Source organism: Pollicipes pollicipes, unplaced genomic scaffold (assembly GCF_011947565.3).
Source record: "Pollicipes pollicipes isolate AB1234 unplaced genomic scaffold, Ppol_2.1 Scaffold_4881;HRSCAF=5763_pilon_pilon_pilon, whole genome shotgun sequence".
NCBI classification, from domain to species: Eukaryota; Metazoa; Arthropoda; class Thecostraca; order Pollicipedomorpha; family Pollicipedidae; genus Pollicipes; species Pollicipes pollicipes.
This window is the reverse complement of record NW_023596576.1, coordinates 17843523-17871522: the sequence shown is the minus strand read 5'-3', so window position 1 is coordinate 17871522 and position 28000 is coordinate 17843523. Positions and strand designations below refer to the sequence as shown.

The 28000-nt window shown below is 63.4% G+C and overlaps 2 protein-coding genes across 2 annotated transcripts; both read right to left on the bottom strand.

Moving 5' to 3' along the window:
- Positions 1-7: 7 nt before the first annotated feature.
- Positions 8-27021, bottom strand: LOC119100064 (DNA polymerase zeta catalytic subunit). The gene is made up of 30 exons (XM_037223179.1): positions 26732-27021; positions 26001-26094; positions 25599-25734; positions 25377-25481; positions 25000-25031; positions 20967-21028; positions 20000-20063; positions 19373-19636; positions 18758-18808; positions 18188-18413; positions 17311-17449; positions 16619-16809; positions 16100-16347; positions 13589-14002; positions 11609-11947; positions 9644-9782; positions 8472-8653; positions 7299-7502; positions 6945-7063; positions 6514-6655; positions 6019-6149; positions 5380-5493; positions 4938-5115; positions 4526-4669; positions 3832-3960; positions 3118-3237; positions 2588-2701; positions 1631-1821; positions 769-1093; positions 8-157 (listed from the first exon to the last, which is right to left on the bottom strand). The coding sequence occupies exons 1-30, from the start codon at positions 27019-27021 to the stop codon at positions 8-10; spliced, it is 5037 nt and encodes a 1678-aa protein (XP_037079074.1).
- LOC119101708 (putative G-protein coupled receptor 152) lies at positions 13144-14657 on the bottom strand. The gene is made up of 2 exons (XM_037225124.1): positions 13589-14657; positions 13144-13480 (listed from the first exon to the last, which is right to left on the bottom strand). Exons 1-2 carry the CDS (start codon positions 13994-13996, stop codon positions 13238-13240), a joined length of 651 nt encoding a protein of 216 aa, XP_037081019.1. The 5' UTR covers positions 13997-14657; the 3' UTR covers positions 13144-13237.
- Positions 27022-28000: the final 979 nt, after the last annotated feature.

Here is a 28000-nt window from a genome sequence, read left to right as displayed (position 1 = left end):
CGTCCAGCTAGGCCGTCAGCGACTCCAGCACCTGTCGGAGGTGCGGCGCCGCCTCCGCCGCCCGGTCGGCCGCCACGCGGCCCCACAGCACCGGACAGTCGAGCGAGACGCAGGCGATGGGCGCCGCCGCCGGCTGGCCCAAGCAGCTGGCGCACACCTGCCCGGAGAGCCACGGAATGGTCAGTGTCCCGGCAAACAGACGAGCCGCAGGAAGCAAGTGCTGGTGTCCAAAGCAGACGCAGGACTACATCCATGCTCAAACACGTCGGTTACGAAATCCCACCGCAAGCACAGTCAGCAGTGATTTAAGCTAGGCGGGCTCTAAATGCCGGATGCAAAGATTCCTAAACACATGAGCTACTCGTGGTCAGCTTTTCACCACAACAAACGTCTTACAGGCACAATACTAAGCTGGCCCAACGAACCCACTAAGATGGAAAAAGCAATCGGTAGGCCTATAACAAGCGCAAAGACCTCCGATCTGCAATAGATTAAATGTTGATAAGGGAGCCAACGATGCGCCTGAGGCCCGGAGGGTGCGGGAAATGTGTGAGATCGGAGCTCTGGTCACCAGCTGGTGGCTATGAGTGGGTCCCGTGCGAGGCTGTCGCGTGAGACGCACAGCGCGTCCCGCGCGGCCCTCACCGTCCTAGCGGCGGCGGCCGCCCGCTCCCGGCGCCGCAGCGTCTCGGCCAGCTCCAGCCGGGTGCGCAGCGGCCGGCCGGCGCACGCGGCGCACACCGGCCGGCCGCTGGCACGCGCACACACGGCGCAGCTGCGGCCGGCGAAGAAGCGCGAGATGGTGGTGGCGGCGGCGGCGGCCGACGGCGGCGCCAAGCGCAGCAGACGCGGCACGCTGGCGTACCAGGCCAGCACGTCCACGCCGAGCAGACCCAGGCAGCGCTGCAGCGGCGGCGCCACCGCCCGGCTCACGTAGTACTCGGCGTTGGGCCGCAGCGCCGGGTCGGCCAGCAGCTCGGCTGGCGAGCGCACCAGCTGGATCAGCGGCAGGCCCGGCGCGCCGTACACCACCACGTACGGCACGCGCTGGCCCACGCGCGGCTCGGCGCGCCGGTCGGCTCGCACCTGGCGGCTGGCGGGCACGGGACGGAGCGTCACACGGGACCCGGCCAGGACGGGCGGACGTGACGGCCGAGCACGACCGTATGAGTCGACTCTCTATCTAAGACACTGTGGTACTCGTTTGTTACGCTATTTCAATGCCATAACCTTAGATACCGGTAAAATGACAACCAGGAATATCCACACAGTGTAAAAAGGATAAATAAACTCACATGGTGTGCAGCTCATGGCAATCCTAGTTCTGACTCCTCTACACCCTTAACGCGACTGAAGACCTGCACGTACTTACACTTCGGGTGCAAAACAATTGGCGCCTGAAGACTCACGACGATCCAATGCACGGCAGTGCTCCTTGGAGACCGGCACCCAGTGAGTGGGGACCCCTGCATGCAAGGACGGCATCTACGTGCTGAACTCCCGAAAGCAGGGCCGAACCCTGACAGCACAAGCGAGTACGGGGCGCGGGCGGCCCCCAGAGCCTGCGGCCGTGACTCCAGAGCCTGACGTCACGTCGGCGGCGCGTGACGTCAGCCCGCCAGCGACGTACTCGGCGATGCGCAGCGCCGGCACGCAGGCGGTCGGCCGGTAGCTGGCGCGGCCGCGGTACTCGCGCGCGAACGTCAGGTCGGTCACACTGACGGCGCCCCGGTGCAGCTTCTCGAACTGGCGCGTCACGTAGCCGCGCACGGCGCCCAGGTCGTGGCTGGTGAAGAGCAGGCGCAGCGACTTCTCCAGGATCTGCCGGCGCGTCGGCTCCGTTCAGGGGGCGGGCAGGCGAGCAGGCGAGCAGGCAACGAGGCGGGCAGGCGGAGAAACAGGCGGGTGGGGAGGGGAGGCGAGCAAGCGGAAAGGCAAGCAGGCGGGGAGGCGAGCAGGCGAGCAGGCAACGAGGCGGGCAGGCGGAGAAACAGACAGGTGGGGAGAAGGAGGCGAGCAGGCGGCGAGGCGAGGTCGGGACGGGCCAGGCGCCGGTCGGAGCGAGGCAGTGTGTTTGCCCAGCGGCCGACAGGTGCACGTGGCGGCTCAGCAAAAAACACCTCAGTCATCCCGCCAACGGGAGCGCCGCGTGACGGGCGCTCGATTCCGATCGACTCAAATGTCACTTCACCAAGGTCACTCTCCCAGAACCGGCGGGGGAACCTGGCTGGCGGTAAGTACTTATCATGTTGTTTGAGCGTCCCATGGCCCCCAGTCTGCCATAGTGGCCGCGTATCGTGATCCCGTCAGCGACGGACACTAGGAACGCGAATCACATCCACCGAATGATAACGTCGCCAATGGCCCCCGAGGTCCACGGACACCGCAGGTCAGCGGGAGAGCCAGATGGCGGAGAGAGCGTTAGCAGCGGTGGCGTTTTGGACCTCTCGCACGAAGTGACGCGAGATTAGACACTTACTCCCACACCAACTTCACCAGTCACGAGACCAACCGGGCTTCAGTGGCGGCGGCTGGATGAGACTTGCCAAAACTCCTGCAGGACGTGCTCTGCGAGGGCGGCAATTACCTTGGCAACGGCTGGACAGCCATCTCGCCGGACGGTCTCGATGCCCTTGGCGTCGTACACGGGCTCCTGCTGGTCGGGCGTCTCGTACATAAAGCCCACGTACCGCTTCTTGGTCTGAGGCACATGGCGACCGCGCGGGTTAATGTCATGCGCCACCGCCAGCAGTTGAAACAGCACAACCGAGGTCACGACCGGGCAGAACGGATAAAATTATCCTTTATCTTTTCGAAAAGAACGCAACCTACGTCGTTGCGCACCATTTTACGGAGCGCAAGCGACTGCCGAGACATGTTAGCGCTCAGGGGCCATAGCGAAACCGAGGTTCGTCAATTCACCGGGGACGCTAGGCGGCCCGCGTTTGGTCGCTGCATACTAACAGTAAGAATGGGCATGCATACACATAACCTGGAGACAGCCATCCACATCTTGGCCTGCACACCATGTCCAAGCCACGGCTGGCAGCCGGGCGTGACGCGGAGGCAGCCACGGACGCCCACCCGACCGCAGCCCAGCGCCGGCCCCCAGCCCACCTGTAAAATGCACGGCTGGTAGACCTTCTCGAACTTGAGCTTGACCGGGTCGGGGTTGTCGGCGGTGACGGCGGCCGCCATTTCGGCGCCCAGCTCGAACGCCTGGGCGCGGGTCCGGCCCTGCCGCCACAGGCCGGCAGCGCGGTGAGCGGACGTCGCCGGGCTCGGCCGGCGCTGTCCGGCCCGCCCGCATGGGAGGCGGCGCAGCTGACACTCAACAGCGCCACGTGACCGGTGACCGTGACCCCACGATCGGGTGCTAGATCTGTGAACCCCGTGCGCGCGATAGCCGGCGGCAGAAGATACAGCACGTTGTGGTTTCGTGGCAAAATAACGCGCTAAACTGTAGGTCAGGCCGCAATGCAGTGAACTGCATCTTTGTGCAATGGGCGCGAGGTGCCATCAAGCTGCCTGCTCTGACATCACGCAGTTCACCAGAAAAGAACTAACGCACGGGAATAATGCATGCAACCGTCACCTTCAAAAGCATAAAGAGGAGTTTGTGCCACCATAACCTTCCTGACCCCCCCCCCCCCCCCCGACTCTCACCTTGAGCAGTATGAAGAAGAGGGAGTCGGTGTCGCCGTACACCACCCTGGCCCTCACCTTGAGCAGTATGAAGAGGGGGTCGGTGTCGCCGTACACCACCCTGGCCCTCACCTTGAGCAGCATGAAGAGGGAGTCGGTGTCGCCGCACACCACCCTGGCCCTCACCTTGAGCAGTATGAAGAGGGAGTCGGTGTCGCCGTACACCACCCTGGCGGCCCACTCTGGCCGGGACTCGATGGTGCGGATGGCTCGCTCCAGCGTCTCGCGGCCCTTGCTGACCACGCTGTCCCCCACCTGGTGGCAGCCGACACAATCATCGGCCCACTGTCGGGGACGGCACCGGCCCTCGCAGGACACTGTCAGCGCGGGCGATGTGTGTGTCACATCACACACACACGTACATGCACACGCGCACTCACGCACGCGCACACATACATACACACACAAACAGCCAGCGAAGGAGATTGATTGCGTGCGTGCGTGCGTGCGTGCGTGCGTGCGTGCGTGCGTGCGTGCGTTCCTGGCCACGGGGGGGGGGGGGGACAACGGACTGCGGAAACAAGGGGAGCGACAGGAACAAGATCGCCGCGAGAGAACAACAGACGCTATCTGAGCGTTGGACAGCAGGCGACATCACAAACACTGGGCACGACAGAGCACAGCAAGACAAAAACTGAGATGCGGCACGAAACGCGGCACAGCGCCATACACTGCAGCAAGGACAAAAACCGGGCTTCAAACGTACGCATACGGCTAGGGACGAGGTGGGCAGATTCGGACAGCCGCCCTCTCAGGCATGAACATTGCTGTGGGCCTGAGAAGACAGCCCAACAGCAAGTCGGAGTGGTACAAGACTGACCTCGATACAAGGCATGCGGCCGCTGAAGTTGGCCGAGGTGTAGCCGTACGTTACGTTGGCGATCAGCTTCAGACCCAGCTGCTTGAAGTCGAGCAGGCGCCTCACCGACGGATTGTCCTTGTTGGCCTTCATGGCCTTCTTCACCTGCAGTCGCACGTCTACGTCAGTACCCGTCACCTCCACTCATCGAGTAACGCTCCCGCAGCGCCCGAGCACCTGGCGACGAGCGTGAGGACTCTGCACAGCCACAAGCTTTATGTCAGAGCACAGCCGGATGGGCCAGCGCTGACGGCGTCAGTCAGACGTCTGTCACCCGTCTGTCGGACGACCGAGGCTTCCGATCAGAGCCAACCGGAGGCCACCCGGCACCGGCTGACGGCGCCGTCGTCGGTGCCGACGCGGCGCGCCTCACCATGATGCGCGTGCCGAGGATCTCAGCCAGCATGTCGGGCAGCACGCCGCGGCGCACGTCAGCCGTGACGAAGGCGACGCCGCTCGGCGACACGTGCAGCTGGTCCCGGGCCAGCAGGCGCGCCAGCAGCGGCGGCGGCACTTGCAGGGCTGTACAGCCCAGCGGGAACGCGCCCCGCCTGCGCGCAGCGTCGGCAGGTGAGCGCCCGGCGCCGCACGCGCGCCCGAACCAGATGCGCGCCTACAACAGCAGGCCCCCTCCCCCCACACACGTAAGCGGGGCAGAAGGACGGGGCGTTGAGGGGAACATTATTCGGTGGAGGTCGTGCATGTGGTTCCCGTACTGTCCCGTAGTTTGCTACCGTAAGTCACAAATAAAGGGGAGAAACACAGAACGTAACCTTCACTTAACAAGCCGCTTCTTAGTCCCCGACCAGACTCACTGTCCGAGGTGCTCCACGCGTCCCAGACAGGTCGAGAAGCAGTAGTTGTAGGCGATGATCATGGACGGGTAGAGGCTCTGGAAGTCCAGTACCACCACGGGATCCACGTACATCCTGCAGCCAGCCACAGTGACCAGGTGTTTGTACGCAGCTGCACCACCGACAGCCCCACGACCGCGCACACAACCGGTGTCGGAAACGGCACGCGTATGTAACTCGACAACGCCTATCAAAGCGCTGAGGCCCAAAGTCAGGACACGACAATCACAAACATGTGGACAAAGGTAATGTAACACATTCAGCTACTGGTTGGCAGTCTCCTTTGCTCCTGTCGTCCACAAATCCACGCCATTTGCTTGCTTTTCTTTCCTGCAGTACGAATGACGAGATATTTATGGGACGTTTACATCCAACCACTGATGCTTCGGGCGTTACCCATTTCGCTGACATGCAACTTCATGCTTCGCAACGGCACCGACCGCTCATTTGGGAGATGCAAAGATCGCTTTGCCGCTCAGAGGCGACGCCTGAATACAACTCCGACACTGGCATTCCTCGGCGATGCCCTTCGTCCACCCACGGCCTCAGGAGCAGTTTCACCAGCTCATGAAATGCGCTCTACGCTCTGTGCGCTCTCACTTGGACTCGGGCTCCAGAATGAGCTGCACACACTCGGGCGCCCGAGCCGCCGCTCGCTGCTGCACAGACGGCGAGACGGGCACGAAGTTGCGCGGCTTGGCCAGCCGCAGCATCATCGACTCGACGCGGAACTGCAACCGGCGCCAGGTCTCATGTGGCCGCGCTGAGGCCGAGGCGCGCTGGCACGCCAGTGAATGGGGTCACAAGGCTCATTAGGGCCTCATCAGCAGCTAAGGCGGAGGGTGATTAAAAATGAGGGCAGATTGAGCGCCATTCATCTGTACGACACAAAAACAACCCGAGCTTTTTTTAATGAAGTTTGGCTGATTTCACACGACAGTAGTTCATTTGTCAATACTTATGTCCATTTGTTTTTGGTCCAGGACGACTGCCGTGAGGACAACTACTGAGCCAGGCTGGGCGCCCTGACCTGCCCGAGAGCTGGCGTCATCGCACGGGCCCGTTCGCCGCGGCAGGCGACGTCACCCGACCGACCTGCGAGCCGCGGGAGATGACGTCGAAGAACTGGATGCCGAACACCCTGGCCAGCTCGGCCGTGCGGCCGATGATGTCGAGCCGCCCCAGGATCTGCAGCGTGCCCCGGCTGCGGAGGCCGTAGTACTCGACCACCCGCCACCTGATCACGAACACGCAACGGCCAGTCACGCCCGGTCCGCAGCGGGGGCGTATCTGTGCGCTGGACACCGCGGCAACTCGAGGAGCGACCGTCCGGACGCGGGACGGAGGTCCCGTGCCCACGAGGGCCTGCGGAATCGATCCAAGTCTAGGGAATCCAAGGAGTCAGCACCGCCAGCCTGAACGCTGAGGATCCCCTGGCTTTCCCTGCCAGGAGTAGATCTAGCCCCGATATCTAGGCATCCTGGACGATGGCACACAGGCAAGGAATGATAACCTCGTTGGCTCACTTGTTGACGGCGGACGGGTGCTGCCACCACTCGGTCAGCTGCCGGAAGCTAAACTCGGGCAGCCGCTGGTGCAGCACCTGGTAAGCGATGTTCTCAAACGTGTAGCTGTACAGCGCCACCTGCAACACGCACAGCGGCCAATAATAGAAGAACGTAATGCAACGAGCGTCTTTAGTGGCGTCCGCAACAATTATGCTAAGACACGTACCGATTGTGTACACATGGGAACCGGAAGATGGTCTTCCAATTCGACCTCCGCTACAGGCATTAAACATGACGCTAGCCTAGCAGAAATAGGAAAACGCAACGAGCGCTCACAGCTTGCGCAGTTTGGCGGAGGCGCCACCGACGAACCTCATGCCGCAGCAGACGCCACACGTTCAGCACCACCCGGCCGGCCAGGTGGATCTCGGAGGTGTGCTCCGAGCCGTACGGGTCCGAGTCGGCAGCGGCGCGCGAGGCGCGCTGGCACTCGGGCAGCCGCGACAGGGACGTCACCAGCGGCCGGCCCAGACACTCGGCGCGCTCCAGCAGGTAGCCCCAGGACAGCTGCTGCACCTGCCACACATCGACACGGGCTGCGGCGACTGACAGAGCGGCGACAGTCGCAACACCCGGCTTCGCCCACAGGTTGGTATCATGTTAGGATCGGGCGCAGCCGTTGTGCCTGTCGCACACAGAATGACTGAGCTGGTTTAGTTGCTTGATTCGTTTATCGCTGATCATGACCATCACATGCGGCTGATAATGAAGACTGCTTACATGAATGATGTCAGCAAATACTCCGACCGCAGCGGCAGATCACACCTGGACGGCCGCTGGACCATCTGGGCCACGCTGGTTTCCCAACCCAACAGTCGCGCCCGGTGAACCATCCTTCGCTCGCGTCAGCAAATACTCCGACCGGCAGTATTAGGCATAGGCGGCAGATCACACCTGGACGGCCGCTGGATCATCTGGGCCACTCTGGTTTCCCAACCCAACAGTGCGTCCGGTGAACCATCCTTCGCTCGCAAAAGCCGTCCAGATTCCCGGTTAAATGGCATTGCCATCTTACCGCACGACTATCAATACATTTTTCAGGTATTTGTCGTCTCGAACAAAACAAGTGAAATATTGTGATGCTTTGTTTGACAAAGGCGTGTTCCCGGCGTCCCAGAATGTCCCCGTCGGCCGCACTCCCATAACAAAGAGTGAACACATCACGGCTGGATGACATGTGCATGTATCGCGACCTCGCCGCTTTGTACATACGCAACGATGTGCCGGCTTGGCTCATTCTCAACGAAGTACACAAATGTACCCCTGGAGACTATTCTCGTAAGAAGCCCCGACTGCGACCGGGCTCGCACTTTCTTCCGAAGCGCGGGCCTCGGGTGAGGGCCTCAGGTGAGGGCCTCGGGTGAGGGCCTCGGGTGAGGGCCTCGGGTGGTCTCGGGCGGGAGCCTCAGGTGGGGACCTCGAGTGAGGGCCTAGGGTGAGGACCTCAAGTGAGGGCCTCGGGCGAGACCCTCGGGTGACACTAACCTCCCAGCCCAGCAGGATATCCGGATCGGTGCCGCTGACCAGATCGATCAGCGCCTGCAGCAGGGCCGGCTCGTCGGCGACGTACCGCACGGCGAGGCCGGGCAGGCCGGCCGCCTGCAGCAGGTGGCGCCGCCTACCGGTCGATTCAGACACTACGGACGGCGCGTCGACCACGATACAGCCTGCCGGCGGACAGGTAACATGAAGCGTCAGCAGGTGATGTGACATGTGAAGCCTCAGCAGGCGATGTGGCATGTAAAGCCTCAGCAGGTGATGTGACATGTGAAGCCTCAACAGGTGATGTGGCATGTGAAGCCTCAGCAGGTGATGTGATATGTGACGCCTCTGTAGGTGGTGTGACATGCGACGCCTCAGTAGGTGACGTGACATGTGACGTCTCAGCAGGTGATGTGACATGTGAAGCCTCAGCAGGTGATGTGACATGTGACACATTAGCAGGTGATGTGATATGAGACGCCTCAGAAGGTGACGTGACATGCGACGCCCTCAGCAGGTGATGTGATACGTGACGCCTCAGCAGGTGATGACATGTGACGCCTCAGCAGGTGATGTGGCATGTGACGCCTCAGCAGGTGATGTGACATTGACGTCTTAGCAGGTGATGTGATATGTGACGTCTCAGTAGGTGATGTGACATGTGACGCCTCAGTAGGTGATGTGATATTTGACGCCCCAATAGGTGATGTGACATGTGACGCCTCAGCAATGCTGCCGCGCGCACAAAAACGGGCAAAGACAGCAGGGCACGGCACAGACAAGCACGCGAAGGAAGGACGGGCGGCTGCGTAAAGGGCTCCGAGAGCACAATCATTTGCTGAGAATACGAGACAACCGTGGGTGTGAAGGAGGTATCAGCAGAGCAGAAAACGTGACCGGATGAACGTTTCTGCACACAAACTACAACAGAAGTATACTAAGGAAAACCCGATTCCAAGGTGCGCGCGGCAGAGCTGAGGTCCACACCTCTAAACATTGAACACCCTTCGCCTGACCAACGGAGCGGGGCCACAGGGTCCTCCAGGCCAGAAGGCGTCCTGGAGCCCTGCTGCAACGGACCCAGCTCGGGCCCGGCCCTTCGACCCGAGATTCGAGACCATCTCTCCGCGCTGTCGGGCGCACGCCCGGCCAGCGGCCGCACCGGAGGTCCTGACGGGGCCGTCGCCAGTTCTCCGGCACATCGTCCGTCAGGTGGTAGAACACGGCGGCCACCGGATCGTGCTCCGGGTCAGGGAGCAGGTCACCGCGGGTCACGGCGTGCACCTCCAGGCTCAGGCAGGTCAGGTATTGATACTGAAAACACGGACGGGCCTGTCACGTCTGCTGCCATCACACGGCTGGCCGGCCAGCGGCGGGACGAGCTTCAGAACTGATCCATCGAAAACAGAACCTATACGCATAGGGCAAACCCATTAGTCCACAACCGACACGAGTCAACAGCGCTCGTATGTTCATGACATGAAACGCAGTGGAAAGGAACCAACGTAAAGGTTGGTTAGGAAAGCATCAATCGTCAAATGAGGATACGACCCGTGCGTGAAGTTAAGTTGTCATAAATCGCCAAAATGGTTTATTCACGCAGTAGACATGGCTTTAAAATTACGTAACTTGTTCAGTGCATTAGCGAGGAACATTAGTCACATAGATAAGACAGTAGTATTAGCCTTATTCCTCGGAAAAACCAGGAGAGTGGAGATAAAGCTAGGTTGATATTTCGGCAACATGCCTTTCTTGGAACAACAGCAGAAGTGAATTCAAGATTACCTGCCGATGAACCCCACGGAACAATGTTCCATAGGGCTCTAAAGAACTCATCACGTAGTGAAAAAGAAAGAAAGAGCATAAACAAAGTATGGGCTTTGCTGTTGGGCAACGGATATTCTCCGCAGCTTTTAGGTAGAATGTTAAAAGTAAAAAAGTCCAGAGCGCGGGGGGATGGGTGATAGGAGGCGCGAACACGTCCTATCGGGAGATGGATTCTTAACGCTACCTTACATAGATGAACATTTGCTTTGGAAAACCGAACACATTGTTAAAAAATCAAAACTGCACATACGCAGAGCTTGGAAAAACGACAAAAACCTTAGAAATTATCTGGTGAAATCTTCCATCTCGAAGGCTCAGTGCCCGGGTGGCAACAGGTCTCACTTATGCAATTCTGGGTTTCGAGGGGTTTGCACGCAAAAAACGTAGTTTACGAAATTAAGTGCAAACTATGTGAAAAGACATGGGAGGGATATAGTCTATGTCGGGGAGTCCATGCGCGCTATTCGTTTGAGATATAATGAATACCTGCGAGACGCTAAAAACAAAACAGGGAATACCCCTTCTGGTGACCATTTCTTGGCAAAACACGCTCAGGCTGAAATCGAGGAAAGTGTGGATCCCATGCCCCTTTTAGAGCTCAAAGTCATCTACAGAGCACAGGACCACCCAGACAGGAAACTATTCTTATAAAAAGTCGGCGACCAAATCTTAACATACAGGGATCATCATGGCCAATTACGCGAACGTGATATGTGCCTCTATGCGTGATGTGTGCTAGCTTAGTCGTTCATATGTGTAAGTGATGCCCGACGCGTGATGTGCGCCGCCTGTTAAATTGAAATTATTTGCATACTTGGTGCGCCATTTGTGATGCCTGTTTAGTTTAGCTCGCTTGCATATTCGAATGAAGTGTGCTGCGAGATGCCTATTTGCTTGAATTCGTTTGCATGTAGACGTATGTCCGGGTATTCCAATCCTTAGATAGGCACTGTATCTTGGCAATGGCTGGCAAGTTGCTCTTTGTTTTATCCCCTGCGTAATGGTGTTCTGTAAAAACTGTGGCTCGCTGTTTAAAAAAACCTCAAAAATCGAGTAGGATCGTCGGCAGGCAATTTTGAATTTACTTCTGCCTTGTTTCGAGAAAGGCATGTTGCCCAAATATCAACCTAACTATATCTCATTTCTCTTGGTTTTTCCAAGGAATACGGCTAATGCTACCGTCTTATCTATGGGCATCGTTTTGATTGGATTAGCTCTCAACGGCGAGGACAAGCCAAAAATAAATTAAACACAAGTGGTCGACCACAGCCCAACTAAACATCATTACGGCCACCTTAAATCACCCGCCTCACCTCATGCGAACACTGGGCGTCCTGCAGGTTATCCCAGTCCAGCTTGAATCCGTACGTGTTGTCGGCGCTGTTGGCCCGTTGGAGGCCGTACGACGGACTGACGAGCAGGGACGGCTCCAGCGGCGAGGCGCCGGCCGGGTCCCGCGGCGCCGGCGCCGGACTGACCAAGGTGGTGCGGTCCCGTGCCAGCACCGCCGCCACGTCATCCGACTGCGGCTCCTCAGAGCTGGCCGGCCGACTGTCCGGCGCCTTCCCGCCCGGCGCCGGCAACGGCGAACTGGCGCTACCCGGCGCCCCCTGGCCGACCCTAGAGGGTGCCTGCCCCTGCCTCTGTCCGTTCTGGGATACGCTCCAGCCAGCGTCGCGGTCCACCGTCGGTCGTCCCGCCCGTAGGCGTCTCAGGCCGCGCGTCCGGCGACGGCTCGGCTCGGCCCACGCGCCGTCGCTTAGCCGGCCGCCGGCTGACGGGGGTGAGCAGGGACGTCACGCGACCGTACGACGCCGTCCGCCGCACGCCAGTCACGGGCGTGAGACCGAGCGAAGCCGGCAGCGACTCGGGCGCCACCGCCGTCAACGGGGTGCTGGCGCTGGTCGGACCGCCGGCCGGCCGCCGCTGCGTTGCCCCTGCTCTAGCTCCTCCTCACTGGCGCTGCTGCCGCTGTCGCTGGACGAGTCGACGCGGTGCCGGGGGCGGCGGCGGCCGCTCAGCCAGGCGCGCACGCTGCGGCAGCTGGGCGGAGGCCGGGCCGGGGTCAGAGTGCAGTGGCCGCGGCCGGCCAGGCGCGCGCACGTGGCGCGCTCCTCCAGCGCGGCCACAAGCGCCGTCACGTCGGCAGGCTCGGCGGCGCCGGCCGCCGCCACCGTGCGCCAGTGGCGCAGCCCGCTGGCGGCGCACACACCCTCGAACGGCTCCAGCGGTGCGGCGCGGCCGGCGCCCAGCACCGCGCGGCTTGGCACCGCCGGCAGCGACGCCCGCACGGCGGCCGGGGACGGCGGCGCCGGCAGCAGCAGCCGGACGGGGCCGCGGCCGCCGTCCGCGCCGCCTGCCGACGGACCGCCGCCCCCGCGCCCGGGCTGGTCCGCCGATAGCGGACCAGCGGCCGGTCCCCCGGCGGCGGACCGGACGCTCACTGGAGAAGGCCTTGTCTGGTACCCGGACTCATCATTCGGTCTCGTTTGGTCTCCCGGGCCAGACGATTTGCCCCTGACCTCCCGAGTCGGATGGCCTCGTCTGATAGCCCGACTCAATCGGCCTCACGCTCTCGTCTCGCTCCGACGCTCCTGTCCCATGACCGGCTTCCGCCGTGCCTGCAGCGTGACTCGGCTTGGACGAACAACCCAGCCGTCCTGGAAGCGCCTGGCTGACGCCACTCGACGCGTCCGGCAGTGCTTCGCTGGTGGGTTGGGGGACGTGTGAGGGATCCGGATGGAGGCGAAGCAAATACTCCAAACAGAAACGAAGCAGAACAACGGACATAAAAGCTCGTCCGATCTCTGCGTTCTCACCGCCCAGATCGTTACACTCGGCTGCCGCCTCCCCAGCCACGTGTGACGTCACAGCTACCTCCGCATTCGTCAGCTTTTCTCGAAAGGAGGGGCCTTCAAGCGACATCGGAAAATCCGGGTCGTTTAATCTCGCTCCACCTGACGGTCCACACGCGACCGAGCGTTCAGCTGTATCAGATGGAGCATTTCTGGGCGCATCTCCGGCTCCGCCCGAGGCCCCTTCTTCGCCTGATGGTTCAGCTCCGTCTGAGGGCAGGACTTCTGGTGGCACAGTTTCATCTGAGGGTCCAGTTCCTTCTGACGACCCAGCCCCGGCTGAATATCTTGCTTCACACGATCGCTCACCATTTGATCGTTCAGTTCCGTCTGAGGACCCAGCTCCATCTGACGATCCAGCTCCAACTAAGAGTGCAGGTCCGTCTGAGGGCCCAATTCCATCTGAGGGTACAGGTCCGTCTGAGGGCCCAGGTCCACCTGAGGATCCAGCTCCATCTGAGCATACAGGTCCGTCTGAGGGCCCAGTTCCAGCTGAGCGTACAGGTCCGTCTGAGGGCCAAGCTCCATCTGAGCGTACAGGACCGTCTGAGGGCCCAGGTCCATCTGGGGATTCAGCTCCACCTGAGCGTACAGGTCCGTCTGAGGGCCCCGGTCCATCTGAGGATCCAGCTCCGTCTGAAGGCCCAGCTCCGCCTGAGGGTCCAGCTCCGTCTGAGGGTCCAGCTCCGTCTGAGGGCCCAGCTCCGTCTGAGGGTCCAGCTCCGTCTGAGGGTCCCGCTCCGTCTGAGGGTCCCGCTCCGTCTGGAGGGCCACCTCCGTCTGAAGGGCCACCTTTGTCTGAGTGTTCCACTTCATCTGACGGCTCAGCATCATCCAGGGCCTCATCTTCCTCTGTCGGCTCAGTCTCCACTAAGCGTCTAGCGACAGACGAGGGCCCGGTCTCCGCCGCCATTACAAGCCCGTGACCCGGCAGCGGACCAGCCTGGTTCCTCGGGCTGCCGAACGTGCCTTGGTGTTCCGCATGCGGCTCCCCCGCCGTGTGGGGGCTCACACCCAACGCGCCGTCCGGTCGACGCCCACCAGATGTTGGCTGGATTTGATCTCCAGGCCTCGGCACAGGACCTCCGTGCTCGCTATCTGCCGCTTGAAGGACCTCTTCGAAATCGTTCCAGAAAATGTCGCACGACTCGTCGGAGGTGTGATTCGGACTACCGACGGTCAACATCGTTGTCACCACTCCCACCTGACGGCCTTCGCGCGCGAGTGACGGTCCGGACGAGGCTGGCACGGCGCCGAACTCGTCTGCAGTTGCCGCCGTGTCCCAATGTGCGTCCCCTGTCGCCGTCAGAACCGCAGAGTCGCCTTCATGGATCATGTCCCCGGCAGGCGACCGCCGTCCGAACTGACCGGCGGAGCCGCTCGGGCTGCCCCGCGGTGTCCGCCCCAGCTCCGGCACCCCGAGAGGCGATTGCTGAGACTCTGAGCCACCCCGCTCGGGCCGACCCGACCGCGGTCGGCGCTGCGGAGACGGCGCCGACATCTGGGCCAACGCGGGCCGGCTGTGCGGCGATCGACCCGGCCCCGGCAGACTGTGCGAGGACTGGCCGCACTCGGGGCCCTCGTAAGCCACCTGCCCGGGCCCGAGTGGGGGGGTACTCATCCTCGGCGGACTCACACCGCTCCCCGAGACCGCCGGCTGACCCGAGCGTGCTCGCGAGGGCTCCTCCGAGATCGTGACTGGTGCGCCGGGACTGCTCTGGGCGCCGCCTGTCTTTCGCGCCGTCCACGCAGCTCTGTGGGCTGTGCAGCGACGGCGCCGACTCCGCCCTGCTGTGGCAGGGCCACGAAGACTCAGGGTTGATACTAGACGACTGCGGTGACCCGGGACTGCTGCGTAGCGACGGCGCCGACTCCGCTCTGCTGTGGCAGGGCCGCGGAGGACTCAGGGTTGATGCTGGACGACTGCGGTGACTCGGGGACTGCTGTGTAGCGACTGCGCCGACTCCGCCCCGCTGTTGCAGGACCGCGGAGGCTCAGGGGTGATGTTGGGCGACTGCGGCGACTCGGGACTGCTGTGCAGCGACTGCGCCGACCCGACTCTGTCTTGCGGAGATGGCGAAGAAAAAATGTGCGAACGGTGAACTGAAGCCGACTTATTGCCTGGAGAACGGCCTATCTCTAACTGTCTTTGAGAGGACGGTCCTGGCGTTGGCTGGCTGTGAGGGGACTGTCCTGCACCAGACTGGGCACACCCAGCCTGGCCGGGGTCCACTCCGTTCCGCGGATACTGCACGGCTCCCGTCCCGAAAGGCAGGGACCGGCCTGCCTCTGCCTCACCCCACACAGACTGGATCGCCTCGCGAGCAGCGGCGGGGCTGCTGCCGCCACCGGCGAACAGAGCGTCCGGCGGCGACAGCGACTCGTCGTACAGACAGCTCTCGCGGAGCGGCAGCCAGGCCGACTCATCAGCGCTGCCTGAGCCTGGCGCCTCCTCCAGCGTCGGGCGGTCCGGAGTGCAGTGCGCCACTTCTCCCGGCGCACGGTCCACGCCGGAGCTCTCGCCGGCCTCCTGCTGCCGTTGACCGGGCTCGAAGCTCTCTGCGGCCCTCCTCTGCCCGACGGTCCACGCTGGGGCTCTCCCCGGCCTCCTGCGGCTGTTGACCGGGCTCGAAGCTCTCTGTGGCCTCCTCTGCCCGACGGTCCACGCCGGGGCTCTCCCCGGCCTCCTGCGGCCGGCTCGCCAGACCGAAGCTCCCCGCGACCTCTCCTGACTGTTGCTCCGGTCTGCAGCTCTCTGAGGACTCCTGCGACGGCAAGGCAGCTGCACAGACCGGCTCAGAGCCGGCCGTGCTGTCTGGCGCCTCTGCAGACAAACGGCAGCTCAGCCCACTATAGCCGGAGACCTCGTCCGACCTCCGCTGGCCTGAGTCGCACTGCTAACGAAGAGCGAGCCGCCCGCGATCCGACGATCACGAGCCAGCTCCGGGCTGTCGGCGCCTCGGTCCTCTCCACAGGCCGGCTCAGGGCTGCCGACATTTTGGCCGTCCCCAGAGACTGGTTCAGCGGTATTTTGGCCGTCCCCAGAGACTGGTTCAGCGGTATTTTGGCCGTCCCCAGAGACTGGTTCAGCAGTATTTTGGCCGTCCCCAGAGACCGGTTCAGCAGTATTTTGGCCGTCCCCAGAGACTGGTTCAGCGGCACCTTCACCTTGGCCGTCAGCGCAGGCTGGCTCCGGGCTACCGACATCGACAATGTCATCACAGCTCAGTTCGGGGCTGTCGGCGTCTGCGATATCCACGAAGACGGGTTCAGGGCTGCGAACGACCTGATCGTCCTTGGGGTCCAACTCCTGACCGACGTCTGGATCGCCCTCACAGTCTGGTGTACGACCGCCCACTTCTGCGTCATCTTCACAGTCTTGCTCGGGACTGCCGCCTGGATCATCATCGCCGGGTTCAGGGCTGACATCCTGATCATCTTCTGTACCCGCTTCAGAATTGTCCTCACCTGGGCCCTCCCCTGAGCCCAGTCCGGGGCTGCCGACAAACGGCACTCGCTCCGTATTCCCGGCGCCCTCCTCCTCGTCGTCGGAGTCCTGCAGATCCACCACCTCCACGCCTGGGCGCTGCGAGTTATCGAACAGCAGGATCAGGTCGTCGTCGTCCTCCTCCGGCGGCGCCGCCAGAGACGTGATCTGGCTAATCGTCGGGAGGAACGGTACGGGGGACGGCTGAGGCTGAGAGCCCCGGCCTCTACCGCGTCCTCGGCTGGTCGTCGTGGCCGAACTTCCGATGACCAGCCATCTGCCGGATCTGCCACGGTTCGAACTCCTCCCTCTCTCAGCGGTAGGGGCTCTACCCCCTCCGGTGGCGGCGGTCCGTCTACCTCTGCCGGCGCCGGTGGGTGTATTGCCTACCCCACGGCCCGGCGCTGCCCGGCCCCGACCACCGGTGGCGGCGGACCCTCTACCTCTGCCGGCGTCGGTAGTCGCCATGCTCCCGCCACGGCCCGGCGCTGCCCGACCTCGGCCCACATAGGATCTCCTACCTCTGTTGGCGGGTGTCACTTGTTGCCGGCCGCCGTCACTGCCCTCCTGACTGAACCGCCAGGGCTGCGCGAGCCCGGACAGCCGCGGCGAGAGTGGCGCACGCACGCGCAGCGCGGCCGCATTCGGCGCGGGCACGCCGTTCGTGCCGGGCGGTGGCGAGAGCACCTGCACCTCCTCCTCGTCCTCCTCCGGCGGGGAAGGCGGCTCGAAGAGCTCGGGCGACTGCAGCGGCCTTTGTCCGCACGGCGGGCTGGCAGTGTCACCGTGGCTGCTGTCGTCGTCGACCTCACCTGCGGCAGACAACGGTGCTGACGATCCGCAGACGTAACTGCGGCCCTCGAGCGCCAGTCTCGGTAACAGACGAATCTCCCCGGACATGGGTAGCGCCTGGGGTGAAATAATCGCCGCGGATCATGTGAAATGAACAACATTCGTTCTACGCACATAAAAGAGCAATGCTCATGACTGGCGAGGAAACACTCCGTCCACGAGAGCCAGCTCGCTCAACAGTACCGCGCCAGCCGCTGAGGCACGCCGGCGGCAGTTCGTCGCCGCAGCTCGCCAGCTCACCTGTCGCCGCGCCCGGCTGAGAGGGCGAGGCCGGCCGGGGCGGCGAACGTTCGTCCGCCTCGCCGCTGCTGCAGGAGAGGTAGGAGAGCCGCGCCATGCTGTCCTCGGGCGGCCGGCGCAGCGGCAGCAGCAGCTGGCTTAGCCCGGCCGAAGGCGGCGCCGGCCGCCGCCGCCGCGGCAGTGGCGGCGGCGGGCCCAGCCCCAGCGAGGCCGGTTCCTCGTCCGACTCGGTGCCGGACGGGCGGCCGGCGGACCGCTGCGCCGGCGGCGGCGCGCTGTCGCGACTGGCGCCGGCCGGCTCTCGGCGTGGCGCCGGCTCGGCGTCGCTCCTGCGCGGCTCTGGCGCCTGCTCGCCCGGCGGCACCCAGCAGCGGCGCCAGGTCCGTGGCCCGCCCGCCCGCGCGCCACCTTGGCGCCGCGCACCGACCGCAGCCCTACCGCCGACGAGCGTGCCTCACCCGCCCGGCAGACGTAGTCGGCCGACTCGTCGTTGTCGCGCTCCGGCGAGGGCGTGAGCCCGGGCCCGGGCTCGGGCCCGGGCGAAGGCGAAAGCGAGCGTTGGACGCGTCGCGCGCGCCGCCGCGGCCGCGAGCCCACCGCCGGGCTCGTGCTGTCCGCCGCCATGTACGCCACCGGGCTGGACGGGCGTGGCGGGTCGGTTCGCCGCTGTCCGTACGTCCGCACCTGGCCGAAAGTCGCCGCCGACGGCTGCGGCCTGGTCCCGAGCGCAACGTGCGGCGCCGAAGGCGGGCCGGACGGCTGCGGCCCACCGCCGCTGCTGGGCTGACTCCACAAAAAGCCTCTCACACCTCCCACGTCCGCCGGCGGGGGCGCGAAGCGGAGCCCTTGGCCCCAGTCTGGCGCGTCCCAGCGCGGCGGCAGCGGCGGCCCATAGGCGGCCGGTGCCGGGGTACCAGCCTGACCTGACCCGTGTGACCGGGCCTGCTCAGGTACCCTTGCAACGCGCCCCGCACAGCTCTGAGCTCCTCTGTCGTTAGTGCGATGGTACGCGCTCCCAGCCGGCGCACAGACGCCATGGGCCTCGGGCCCAGTCGGACCATCACTTCCAGGTCCCGCACCTGAAAGGTGGCGGAGACCGGCGGGAGGGGCGGCTGATCACCGGCCAGCGCCGGCTGTGGGGCGACGACGCGCGGCGCTCCCCCGCCCGACGGCAGGACGGGGCGGTAGGCTGGAGGCGATGAGAAGTCGGGGTTCGGCAGCGGCGGGCCGCGGCCAAGAGGGCCAGGCGGCGGCACTAGGCCATACAACATACGCGGCGGACCCTTGGCTGGGGGGCACGGCGGCCACGCGGCGCCCGGCCTGCGGCGGACGGGACGCCGATGACCGGTGGCTGAGGACCGCAGGCAGCCGGCGCGCCAGACGAGCGCGGCGGCGACTCAGCCGACGGCTCAGAGGTGGACGACGACGCACCGGGCGCGCCTGTCGCCGCGCTGCCGGCCGAACCGCCGGACAACTCAGCTTCGAACAGGTGCGGCACTAGGCCGGCCGCAGGTGCATCGGAGGCGGCCGTGGCCGGTTCCGGTCCGGCCTTACGCGGCGAGGACAGCACTGTCAGCTCCACCTGCAGAGGCATCGCGTCTGGGGCGTCCGGCGACCGAGCGATGATCGGTTTCACGTCCGACAGCAGGTCGGCACGGGAAGGCGAGGTCGGCGGCGGCGGTGGCGAAGGCGGGCGACCAACCCTCCTTGCCCATCCACCCGATCAAGGGGCGCTCCATTGCGAAGGGTTCCAGCGCCGGCTCCAGCGCCAGATCCAGCGCCGGATCCAGCGCCAGCTCCATCGTCGGATCCAGTGCCAGCTCCATCACCGGCTCCAGCACCGGATCCAGCACAGGATCCAGCGCCGAATCTAGCGCCAGATCCAGCGCCAGATTCAGGGCCGGATCCTGCGCATGATCAGGCGTCGCCGGCTGCGGCAGAAACTCGTCCAGAGCACTGAAAGGGAAGAGCGCCGCATGACGTTCAGCCGTGCTGTCACGGCCAGATGCTCTCTTCGCACGTACAGTTCTCTTCCTTGCTGCTTTTCTTGGAGAACACCCTGTTCTGCCTTTTCGCCCCTTAGTCCGTCTACCTCCTGTCACATTCACTTCAGGTGACCCCAATCCCGACCGTTGGGTCGGCCCAGCCGAAGGTGACTGGGCCGGCGAGGGCGCCGCGTCGGCGGCCCCCTCCCCCGCGGTCGAGACCGAGGCCGAACCTTCAGCGCCGCCTCCCGCCACCGCCGCAGCCCTCTCGCTAGGCGGCAGTACAAAGTTGTGGCCGTCCCAGACCAACTTGGTCTTGGGCCGGCGCAGCACGATGTCCGGTTCATGCCTGCCGGCGACGCGCGGGACCCGCCGCCCACCGGCACACCGCTCGGCGCTCCTTCGTCTCTCACCGCTCCAGTGCGGCGAGCTCTGCCTGGGGGGTGCGCGGCGGGGCGTCACCCTGACCCGAGCCCTCTTGCGTGGCCACGGCTCGTCGCTGGCCAGCGCCCTGGCGGCGGGACGCTTCTGCGGCGACAGGTGGAATCATCAGCGGCACCTTGCGGGTTTTCGAGGGGCTGCCGCCCGCCGCCCGCCGACGCGTCAGGCTTAGCTTGTTCCATCGGCTTCGGATCCGGAGCCTCACGCGGGGTCGGGACTGCGGGAGCCAGGGGCGTCACCGGCTCGGCACTGGGAGCTTCTTCTTCGTCGTTCGTGCCCGCTGTCTTCGGGAGGACCGGCAGGGCGTTCACGTTGAGTCTTTTTAACACAACGACGGGGTTTAAATCCGCGCGTGAGACGTCGTTTTGAGTGTGATGAACACTCGCTGCGTAGACTTTGTACTTCCCTGAAGTTCTGAGGCGCAGACCACCTCTGGAGTTACGTCGCAGTCATATACATTCGGACGTTTTGAGCCCAATGCCGCACGAGAAGTCCCGTGCAATCCTTCCGGTCTCTTCTGGTCTCTATCACCGCGCGAGATATTGATAACTGCATTTGAAGTTTCTCTTCGGAGTCGCCTGCACTTTCCCGAGATTTCCGTGTCAAACCAGCATCAAAAATTGCCTTCACGTCGCGAGAATTCTTCCAATCCAGACAATCAACGAGGGGAGCACCTTCAGCACAGGGCCGTCGCTCGCCCGTGGCCTGCGCCGGGTCGCCAGAGGGGCTGGCGAGCTGCGGCGTCCGTCGGAGCCGGTCGGCCGCCGCCCGGTCGGCCGGGGTCAGCAACACCCTAGCTCCGACCGCCCGCCACACGTCGGCCTCGCACATGCCGCCGGCCAGCGCCAGCCACGCCACGCCCAGGTCCACCACCTCGACGGTGGCGGTTTCGCTCGCGGCGTCTGACGCACGGCTCAGAGATGTTCCGCGCTTGCGCCTCCTCGTCGACAGAAGAAAGCGGCGTCTCTTCTTCGGAGGTCGGCCGGAACGGGCGGGCGCAGTGTGGTTTGAGGGTGTCTCGTCTACGGCCGGGAGGTTGGCGTGCAGATCCGCCAGAGCGGGCGGCCCCACCTCCGACACAGATGAGGAGCGACTGCCACGGGGACGGCGACCTGCGCCACCCCCACTGTCAGGCCTACACAGCACGCCATCAAACTCCCACTCCAAATCAGCAGCGCCAGCGGACTGCCGGCACTGGGCGTTCGACCCGCGCCGCCGAGGATCCTCACCCTCGCGAGGCGCACAGAGCGACACGCCCGCAGCAGCCGTGTCGGGGCGCAGCTCCCCAGCTTCATTTAGGCCCTGAAGAACAGCCTGAGAAGCGTCTCGGCCACCAGTCGTCCTCTCGTGACGAGGCTCCTCGGACGCTGCTAGACGGCGGCCGAGCCGCAGTTGCTCCCCCCCGGCACTTTTCCTCAATCAGCTTATTGTCGAGAGAAGGCAAGCATCCGCCCGATATGGTAGAGCCCGCAAGTACTGACGGAGAGTCTTTACCCAGTGCATTACGATCAGGAGACGACGGTGAGGAGCCTTCACCTTGCACACCCGTGCCCGAGCGCGGCCGGGACGGACCCTCGCCCCGCTCACTCGCGACGGCCGCCGACGGCAGCCGACCGCCGCCCCCACCACCAAACACGCCCGAGCGTGCCGAAGCCGGGCCACCACTCCGCGCGCCCGCGCCCACCGCGCCCACCGCGCCCTCCGCGAACGGCCCCGCTCGGTCACCACCTCCGACGGCGGCGGCGGCGGCGGCGGCGGCGGCGGCGGCGCCAGCCAGCTGCTCGCCGCAGAGGGTCCGTCGGCGCCCGGCACCGGCAGCTGTCTTCTCAGCGGGCTCGGCGCCGGTACGCCGTGCTCTCCACGGCCGTCACCGCACGCTCCCCGCGCGGCGGCCGACGCCCCCTCCGCCAGCGGCAGCTTCAGGGCGGCGGCGGCGGCGTCGCTCACAGCCACGCGACGCCCGGTCGTGCCCAGGTCGGCGGTACCGCTGATGCGGGGCCCGCGGCTCGTCGTCACCGACGCCGGTCCACCTGGGTACACGGGGCATCACGTGAGCTGGGTCACCCTCACCCAGCTGGGTCACCGGTATATCTTCGTAGACGGATCTGATGGAGCCGCTGAGTCTGGACCACGTTAGACTGTGCTTGTCAGAGGCACTCACGCCACGCACGCACGCACGCACGCAGGCACGCATGCACGCACACACGCACGCACGCACGCAACGCACGCACGCACACCACACACACACACAGGGACTCGGAGTTCAAACACTGATTACATTGTAGCACCAGCCATGATCAGCTCCCGGCCATTCGGATATCATAGATGCACAACATATCAACGTGGCAATCACTGGTGACCAGCGCAGCACCGAACGCGCTGTTCACCTGAGGAACCGTCAGGCCGGAGCCTGGCCGACAGATGAGCTGTTCCCCTGATCAGCCGCGGAAGACTGTGGGCTGAACTCTGTGTCTTCGGCCTCCGGCTCACGACCGTCACCGCCTGGCTCTGGGTTGGCTCTGCCGCCGCCTGGCTCTGGGCTGGTCCTGTCGCCGCCTGGCTCTGGGCTGGCCCTGTCGCCGCCTGGCTCTGGGCTGGCCCTGTCGCCGCCTGGCTCTGGGCTGGCCCTGTCGCCGCCTGGCTCTGGGCTGGCCCTGTCGCCGCCTGGCTCTGGACTGTCCGCTCCCGACCTGCACAAATGATGACCTGGGTTTTAGCGTGCGCCGACCACTGAGGTCATTTCGGACTCATGCACAAGCGACGTGCACAGTGGACCAAACGAAGTATTAGAATATGTCAGCCAGTCACCGTACTAAGAGAAACAGCACAATGAAAACTGAGAGCTGGCAGTAAACTTATCTCCAGCATTACGACCATATCATTAGCTCCTGGGTTTTAGCGGCGCGTCAACTGCACTGGTTTGTCGCGCGTGACGGTCTGATTACGAGTGCACCATTTCACCAGAGCCAGCTGTCGTCGAGCCGTGTAGCAAAGCCTTCGGACCGTTCCCAGCAGGGACGGAGCGGCCCGTGAGCTCACCAGGGCCGCTGGGGGTCGCTGTGCTGTGACCAGAACCACCTGTGACATCTCCAGCTCGTCGGCGGCGTTCTTGCGCCTCCCGGTCGGCCGCCTCCTCGGCCGGCGGACGCTCCTCGCCCGGCGACATCAGGCAGAGCAGCGCCGCCGCCAGCGCGTCGTCCTGCGAGTCAACTGCAACAGGGCACCGCGCCCCGCACCTCACGCGCCACACCGGTCACGAGAACCGCGCCACGGCGCGTCACGAGACCGTGACACGCACGTCACGAGACAGCCCCACACTCCGTCACGAGATTGCACCACACCGGGTCACGAGACCGTGCCACACCATGTCACGAGGCCGCGCCACACCGCGTCACGAGGCCGCGCCACATCGCGTCACGAGATCGTTGCCACGCCGCGCTGCTGAACCGCGCCGCACCACCGTAACGCAACAGGGCTGCGAGTCTAGCGCCGAGGGCGACACTGCCAACGCGCTGCACCGCATCGCATTACGTGGCAACGGTTTCACCGCAAACCAGACGCTATGTCGGCAGGGCTGTTCACGCTACACTGCATGACACGGTGTCACACTGCGGCACCACCCTGCACTCCGCGAGATACCACACCCCGACAGATGTAGTCCCAGAGAACACCACCGGAGAACAACCCACAATACACGATATGAGCAATAGCACGCTACATTCGTCCCTATACGACCTCAAGCCAGGCCAGCAGTACACATTGTACCGCAGGCCACGCAGCCGCGGCGGTACTCACGCGGCAGGGACGAGTCGGCGCGCTGCGAGAGCTCCAGGACAGTCGCTCATCCACGTTGGCGTCGTCGAGCGGCGGCGGCGACGGCGGCGGCGAGGTGTGTGGGGATCGGGCGGCCGCCGGCGTGAGCGGCGGCAGGTCGAGCGAGCTGGCCGGCTGGCAAGCCGACTCGTCGGCGCACTCGGCCGCCAGCGACGCGTCCAGCTGCGAGCCAGCGCCGGCCGAGCTCGACTCCACCTGGCGGCCGGCGGTGCAACTGAGGCGGCGGCACGACAGACCCGCGGTCGGTGCGCGGGGCACGGCAGACGGAGGAAACGGTAGTGAGGCGGCGCAAGGGCGAGGAGAAGGAAACGCGTGAGAGCAGTGGTACGTACGCTATTTCGAGCTCACTTCCGGCGTCCTCCTGAGTCGCCACCTGTTGTCGCCACCGTGAGTCGCGTGAATAGTTCAAAGACATCGACCCCACCACGGCTGTGATGACGAAAACATAACGAAAAGTATGCGGAGAAGCTCGCTACGAGACGATCTCGCCCTGATAGCTGAGAGCGGAACCCAGGTTACCTGAGATTGACGTTGGAGGTAACCCCACTGCTGCCTGCGGCCCAAGCGACCATGGCGGTCCGACAGCTGGCCGAACAACAATCTGAGTCCAGGCCAGCCCACCTCCGCCTGGTCCGTGAGTCTCAGCCAGCTCACCTCCGCCTGGTCCGTGAGTCGGCCAGCTCACCTCCGCCTGGTCCGTGAGTCCGGACCAGCTCACCTCCGCCTGGTCCGTGAGTCGGAGCCAGCTCACCTCCGCCTGGTCCGTGAGTCGGGCCAGCTCACCTCCGCCTGGTCCGTGAGTCTCAGCCAGCTCACCTCCGCCTGGTCCGTGAGTCCGGGCAGCTCACCTGGGACTGGTCGGCGAGCCGCGCCGCTATCGCGGCCAGGGCGGCAACCTCGCCGGGCTGCCGGCGGGCGGTGCGGCCGTCCGGCGGCTCGGGCGTCGGCTGCGAGTCGCGGCCGTCCCCCGCCTGCCGCCGCCGCGCCCTCTCCTCCCGCCAGATGGCCGCCAGGCCCGGGTTGCCGGCGCCCAGCCCCGACTCTGCCGCGCCACGGGACGCAGGGTGACGTCGCCGGCCAGCGCCCATCGCCGGGCGCCAGCACGGGTTCAACAGAGCTGCAGTGCGCCCATCGGCCGAGCCAGCCGCTTTCGTCCACATAAGGTAACGCAACGATGCACCTCCAAAGAGAAACACTACATCGCCAAATGGAAACTATGGCTGCGATGTAGGCGCCCTTTGTGCCCTGGTATTTCATCGCGTGACCCACACTTCAGCCCGCAGCGTGGCCATGCCGTGCCGCCTGATCACCGGCTGCCGGCTGCAATGGCCGGCACCCCCTGGACCGGACGTCACCCAAGCCAGACGGCCGGCAGCTGACAGCTCACCCGTCGCCAGCTGGGTTCGGTTCAGGATGTGGGAGGCGTGCACGTCCACTTCCAGCTGGCAGCTGCTAACGGCGGCCAGTCCCGACCCTCCGGAGGCCTCCGTCCCTGCGGACGAGCGCGCGCTCAGAGCAGGCCGGGGAGGCACAGCGCGGCGGGCCCGGCACACGGTCAGAGGCGGCGGCTGGGACAGGCCGGTGGAGCTGGGCGGCGCCGCACACTCACCCGCCTCGGTGCGAGCCCTGTGAGAGGACACGTGCAGCAGGTTCATCCCCTGCAGGTTGAAGTCGATGAGGAACTGCAGCAGGTACGGGATGTGCACCTCGTGCGGCTGGAACGACCGGTGCATAACGGCACCGCTCTGTGAACACGATAAACACACGTCAATCGGTTCCCTGCCCGCTAGTGATGGCGTACGGCCGGTGGAGATAGAAAACAACAGTCATTGTGCAGATCCACATGACCACACGCGTAAAAAGAAAACCGTATAAGAGTACCACCGCAGCGTCATGGTTGATCACGGGAAATGCGTTTGCAGACGACGCGCATACCTGAGAACAGTCAACCACACGACGTTCCATAAAAAGTTTAATTCTATGGTGTGGAAAATCTCACATCTCTATATACCTGAAGAAGTTCCGCAGCTTTTGAAACCATCCTTGGGTTGTAAAGGAAAACTTTGAAGAACAAATGACTTTTCTTGTGATATCCATAGTATGGTCTGAGAGAAAACAACACATATCAGCATATATGTCCCACAACGGCCAACAGAACACATGAGCAGTTGGACCACCACCACACTTTAACTCAGCTTGAAACTGGGAAATTGAACATCTGTTCAAGACATTGCAAAGTAATCTTAAAAGGTAACAGGCACAACCTGCCATCACTCAGACCAATTCAAGAAAATGAGAAAAGCCGTAGTCGTCGTCATTGGACTTCATGATGCACTCGGCTGTTGAGGCTATTTGGCGTCGCCTGCCCCAACCCCTCTTCTCCAGCAGGAAGAGCGGACAAATGACAAAAGTTGAGTTTATAGGTCTGAGTTGGAACCATTTTCCTGGAAATCCCACAAAGCACAGCGTAGGGGTGAAACGAGAGTACGAAGAGGAGGAAAGGGGGACGGAGAATAGAGTAGAGGACATGAGTAGAGGCCAATGGAAAATGAAAATGTCAGAATGGAAGACGCGAGACGAGCAGGGAAGACAGAAGAAAAAAATAAATGAGGAAACTCGGAGAGCAGAGCAAAGTGTCACACGGACTCGAGGAAACGAAAGGACAAACGAGGCGAAGACAGCAACATAACCGGAAGAAAGCGATAAGGCGCGGCCGACCGGCGCCTGTCCGAGCTTACTTACATGCCAGCCACCAGCGCCACCTTGTGGACGTGTAGTGGCGCCGTCTGGCGGCCGCCGGCGGCCAGCGCCAGCGCCCGGTCCAGGCCGGCCGCCAGCTGGTGCGCCGCGCTCGCCGCCGCGCTGGCGCCGTCGAACGGCACGTAGAAGTACGGCAGCACGCCGTGCACATGCATGCACGCCTTGGTGCCGTCCGGCGTGGCGCCGAACACGCGGATGACGGGCACGGCGGTGACGCGGCGGCCGCGGAACTCGGAGTAGGTGGCGTCCCAGCCGTGCGCCGGCTCGGCCATCGCGTGGTCGGCGGTCACGAGCCGGACGGACAGCATGATCGGGCGCGGCGTCCACCGGCGTCAAATAGAGATGCCCTGTTGGTGGGAAGCACCGCTCACTCCCATGCTATGATGCTTTCGGTTTGCAGACTATGCTGCGCCAATCTGCATTGGAATGTCATATTGTCATGGAGATGTCAAAGCATGAAGTCGCAAGCTTTCCAAACCTCATGCAGGGGCTAAAGAGCAAAGATGAATGCGACCGATATTTCACAAATGTCCAAGACAATACTGATCTATAGCACTGTGCAATGGAATTGGCATGGTTGACTATGAATGCCCGAAATCAGGCGTTTGTGAAAATCTACGCATCCTGAGAAGACCAGTACACACGAAATAGGACGTTCATGGAGCATTCAGGGGTGATAAACAGCTAAAGGGGTACTCCCCTGTTGTTTGGGCACCAAAGGAATATGGGGATAGTGCTGCTGCAATGGAGACTGGAACAGGGTGTACACGTCGTTTTCAGTCACAAGCATATAGTCATGCTACTCCAAAACTTAGGAAGGAATGATGTTTACGCGTCAACGATGTGCCGAAGTGTTTTTCATGGGCTGGCCTACCGCACATCGGTGGTCCCGCGCTCCTGCAGTATAAGGCATATGATCAAAAATAATGTTTGCAAGAGTCTGAGTCTGAGTCTGGGGCACCTTCCTGGTGGATGTAATGAGCCAAGAGTAGTATCCAACTTTCCTCAGCCAGGAGCTTGATGCTACTGCCTTCTCCACCCACATATTTTCAAGAAGAATGCTACCAAGCTGTGATGAACCTACCACCCATGGCAGGAGGGAGATACAGAATGGGATGGATGGATCACCTGGGCCTGAAAGCATACAAAAGGCAGCAGCTATGGAAACAGCTGGAAACAGCGAAAGCCAACAGGCACTGTGCAGCAGCATGAGGGCACACCTCACCAGGGGCGGATCTAAGGGGGGGGGGG